We start from the raw sequence: 3,653 nt of genomic DNA, 5'->3' as shown, positions 1-3,653 counted from the left end.
TAAAGTGAACGCGACGAAAGGCGATTTTTCCGTGTCGGTGCTCAGACCCTTCTGCGAAGGCATTTTGCTCAGCAAAATGTTAGCGTTTACGCTAATGGCCACTAGGCCACCTGAGGTAAGGGTCTGATTTATCTGAGACAAGCCCTCCACCCCCAGATTAATCGATGACTAATCATTGATTCGATTTTGAGGAGGATCGCGTTAGCGCTGCGCTTTTCTTACAGTACGGAACAAACAACAACACACCTGCTCTGCTTCTCCAACGACCGCGTCAAGAACCTATGATTTTCACCCTTCCCTTTACGGTATTTACGACAGATGCCCCCTCGCCCTCCTAGCCAGATCAAATTCGTATCTCCCTCACCCGACGAACAGGGGAGAGTGTGGAATGGCTCATGCATCTAGGACCTCTCAGCAAAGACCCCTACCCTCTACCGACAGCGGGAAACGGAGTTTTTGCCCCACCCGGTGAAGCGGTTATTTATCTCCCCGGATACGAGACCGATCGAACCCTCCTACGGTTTTGGGCGTACAGCGTAGACGAGAAAGATGGGCCATATGTGAATTATGAGTTTGCGTACGACATGTACGACATGTGCATGGCGATGGCCAACAATGCCGGACCTGGGTTCTTCACGAAAGGACGAGAGCCGAGCAGCGAAAAGGTAGAGGCGGAAAAAGGCGGTTTGCTGGCGAAGCACAAATATTTCTTTCACGTTGGAAGTGACACATCGACCGTGCTAGAGAAATGCCCGGTTCTGCGAAGCTTTCGGGACTTCACGTTCAGGCCGGAAGATGTGGGCGAGCATTGGCGGAAGGCCGTTCCGGGGGAGAGAAGCGCAGACTGTTACTTACCGGATGCATGCTGCGTGAGTGGTGAAGATGTGATGATAGAAGTAGCGCATTTGACTCCAAAGACGGAATGGCTATTCTGGAAGGAGACTGCGTTGCACCGATACGCGATGGAGCCAATCCCTCGCACCCAAGGACGTGAAACCTATACTCGGAGCAACACCATTTCACTGGCTTCCAACCTACACAAGATGTTTCATGCCGGCCATTTCGATACAAAGGTTATATTGTTAACTTCTCAAGAGATACCGGCAAGGTTTACAGCAATCTTCCATTACCTCTAGAGCATCTGGAAATTGTCCAGTTGCGTCCAGGCGACACAGCAAATAGCAGGCTCTTAGCCAAGTAGTTCACGAAAGACTTCCGTGTCAGTCGCTCCGTTATTGCGAGGTAGCTCGCTCGATTACCTCTATCCTAACCATCCCGGATACAGAGATATTAATTTAATTTTAAGGGGCTCACTAAGCTAGTTCTTAACTATTTGGTCTGGTCTTAGGGAGCTAAGGACCTAGAAGGGGAGAAGCAGAGAGAGAAAGTATTTCGATACTTTCGATACTTTCGATATAGTATCGAAAACCACCCGGTTCATATCGTCCCAACCTTGAGTAGAACGTTGTTGTGACCTTCATCCCAGACCTTCGTAAGCATGGCACTGTCCTTGCGAGATCAATCATCCCTACCGGCGGAGGGATATCGATGCAAACTCAATATCGACCCCAACCTGGCTGCCGGTTTGCAGATATTCTACGGGGTTGTAACCCACCACGCACACTCGCTCCCGAGGGAATCACCGCCTTGCACGGCTTCACCAAAACTGTATTAGATTTCCAGACATCGATATTTAGAGATCGAGCGCGTGGCCATTAGACGGCGGCTTTTGCCCGAAGAGGGTGCTCAGTCAGCCCCAATGTGTTTGAGCCAGACAGGGAGACAGTCTTCCTGCTGCCGCTGTGGCTCACGGCTGTACCACTGCCCGGCTGCGCATCCACAAAATTTAGGCGAATTAGGACAGCTAGCAGAGGGGCTGTAACTGTAACCAATGTCTTTGAACCTGTCTCTCGTCAGTCCGGCAAGGTGAACTACGGTGACTGCGGTTGTACTCACCAGTGGATCTTCCTCGCATCTTCAAAGAGCCCTAGACCAATACTGTGGACCGGTGCATCACCCCACCGTTCGTAAAAAAATCCGCCTGTTCGATCTAGATAGGTGAAATACTCTTCGTATGGTTGGCTCCGCCAGAAAGCGAGGTCCGCGATTTCAGCATTGGACCAAAAGTGACAGGTGCTGTAGCCGTTGGCCCTGAGGTGGTGCTCAGGCCGATGCTGGTCGTCCACCAGCCAAGACACGGCATTGTTCTCGTGCAGGTATTCCGGGCGGTCGGCCAGAAACTTGAGTGTCTCGGGCCAAAGGGACGGGAGAGACTCGGGCGAATCATAGAGCATGATGCCAAATCCATATGTTTTGTTGTTATCCTGCAGATATCGGAAGACGTCGTAGTCCACGTCATGGAAGAACTGCATTTTGGGTTCGACTCGCCAGTAGTATCGCACGTGCTCGAGGGCAGGGTGGTGATGTAACATGCCGCTATTCCAGCGGCTCTTTTGATGGTAGCGGATCGTACCTGCATATGGTACCTTACGTTCCTTCAACATTTCCGCCGATTCCTCATAAAGCTCCCGGCTGACCCAGGAGGGTATGTCCCATTGCTCTCGCGGGATCAGATAGAACTCGCATTTGGCCTTTGTGACTTTCTGCACGGCCGCCTTGAAAGCGTCAGTGAAAGGAACATCGTTGAAAAAGGTCCACGGGTAGTTGTATTTTCCGTTCCAAGTCGCCTCGAGTTGTTTCATGGTGAGGATGAGCTCGTGGAGCTCTTCATTCCGTACGACAGAGAGGAGGGTGGCATTGAGCCGCGCTGACCGAGCGGTATCGGGAGAATAGTCGTGTTCACTGTGCCGCCATAGCGGCCCCCTCGGCTCGTCGATGGCTATCGCCCGTCAGCCAAGGACTCGAGGCGCCTCCGAGGCGGATCGGATGGACGTTCATACGGTCCAACAGCGGATCCCAATCGATCGTCTCCGTCCTCTCACTGTCCCCGCGGATGAACCCCAGCGGCCATGATATTTGGATAATGGCGTGTAAATAGGAAACCAGAAAGAGCAGGAGGAGAATCTTACGGACCTCCTCGAGAAATCTTGGTAGCCGAGCGCCCGGCATGATTTTCACGTTGAATTCCTTTGATCGGTCTCTCCAAGGCCCACAATGTACCAGTATGAGAAGAGGTTGGTGACCCTGGTGTGTCGCGATGAGGTCTCTTTTTGAGGCCAGCGTTGCGAGGGTTTAGCCAGTGGGTGGTGGGGTTGGCGATTTGCGTAAGTAACCTGGAATCAGTACGAGAAGAGAATACGCCAGAAAGTTTCGCACTGATCTAGCACTTAACGTATTGCCCTTTTATTCCTGAGGCGTAGCTGGGTCACACCGTCCACACTGGAAAGATCACTTCTATGACCGAACGGGCTCGTTAAGCTCAAGCCATGTGGAAACGCTGACGTGACCAAATTCGGTCTCGGGACCACGATGCTTTGGCACAAGAAAGGTTGGGCGCAGGGTAACTTCTATGGAGTAGTAAAATGGCATCGCTCGGACGATCTTCGACGTTCGGCGAGAGATCTGCCTCACAGTTGATTCGTTCATTTCTTGGGCAGAGGCAAACCTAGAGTGGAAAAGGTGTAAGGTGCGTCGTCGCTCAAAAAGATCCTTGGTGCGACTGGTACGGAGTACGTGGACAACCCCCCCCCCCC

The 3,653-nt window shown here is 52.1% G+C and overlaps 2 protein-coding genes across 2 annotated transcripts; one reads left to right on the top strand and one right to left on the bottom strand.

Annotated features, from left to right (window-relative positions):
• The first annotated feature begins 78 nt into the window (after window positions 1-78).
• PV07_12762 (uncharacterized protein) lies at window positions 79-1,282 on the top strand. The gene has a single exon (XM_016400325.1). It carries the CDS (start codon window positions 396-398, stop codon window positions 1,134-1,136), a length of 741 nt encoding a protein of 246 aa, XP_016242030.1. The 5' UTR covers window positions 79-395; the 3' UTR covers window positions 1,137-1,282.
• An 89-nt stretch (window positions 1,283-1,371) lies between these two features.
• PV07_12761 (uncharacterized protein) lies at window positions 1,372-2,374 on the bottom strand (the record flags this gene model as incomplete). Its single annotated transcript, XM_016400324.1, has 2 exons — window positions 1,372-1,903; window positions 1,957-2,374. Coding segments are annotated over 2 exons (575 nt in total), but the record flags the coding sequence as incomplete, so codon positions are not given.
• Window positions 2,375-3,653: the final 1,279 nt, after the last annotated feature.

The sequence above is a fragment of the Cladophialophora immunda genome, assembly GCF_000835495.1.
Source record: "Cladophialophora immunda strain CBS 83496 unplaced genomic scaffold supercont1.124, whole genome shotgun sequence".
NCBI classification, from domain to species: Eukaryota; Fungi; Ascomycota; class Eurotiomycetes; order Chaetothyriales; family Herpotrichiellaceae; genus Cladophialophora; species Cladophialophora immunda.
Note: the sequence above shows the minus strand (reverse complement) of the source record. Positions and strands in the feature narration are given on the sequence as shown.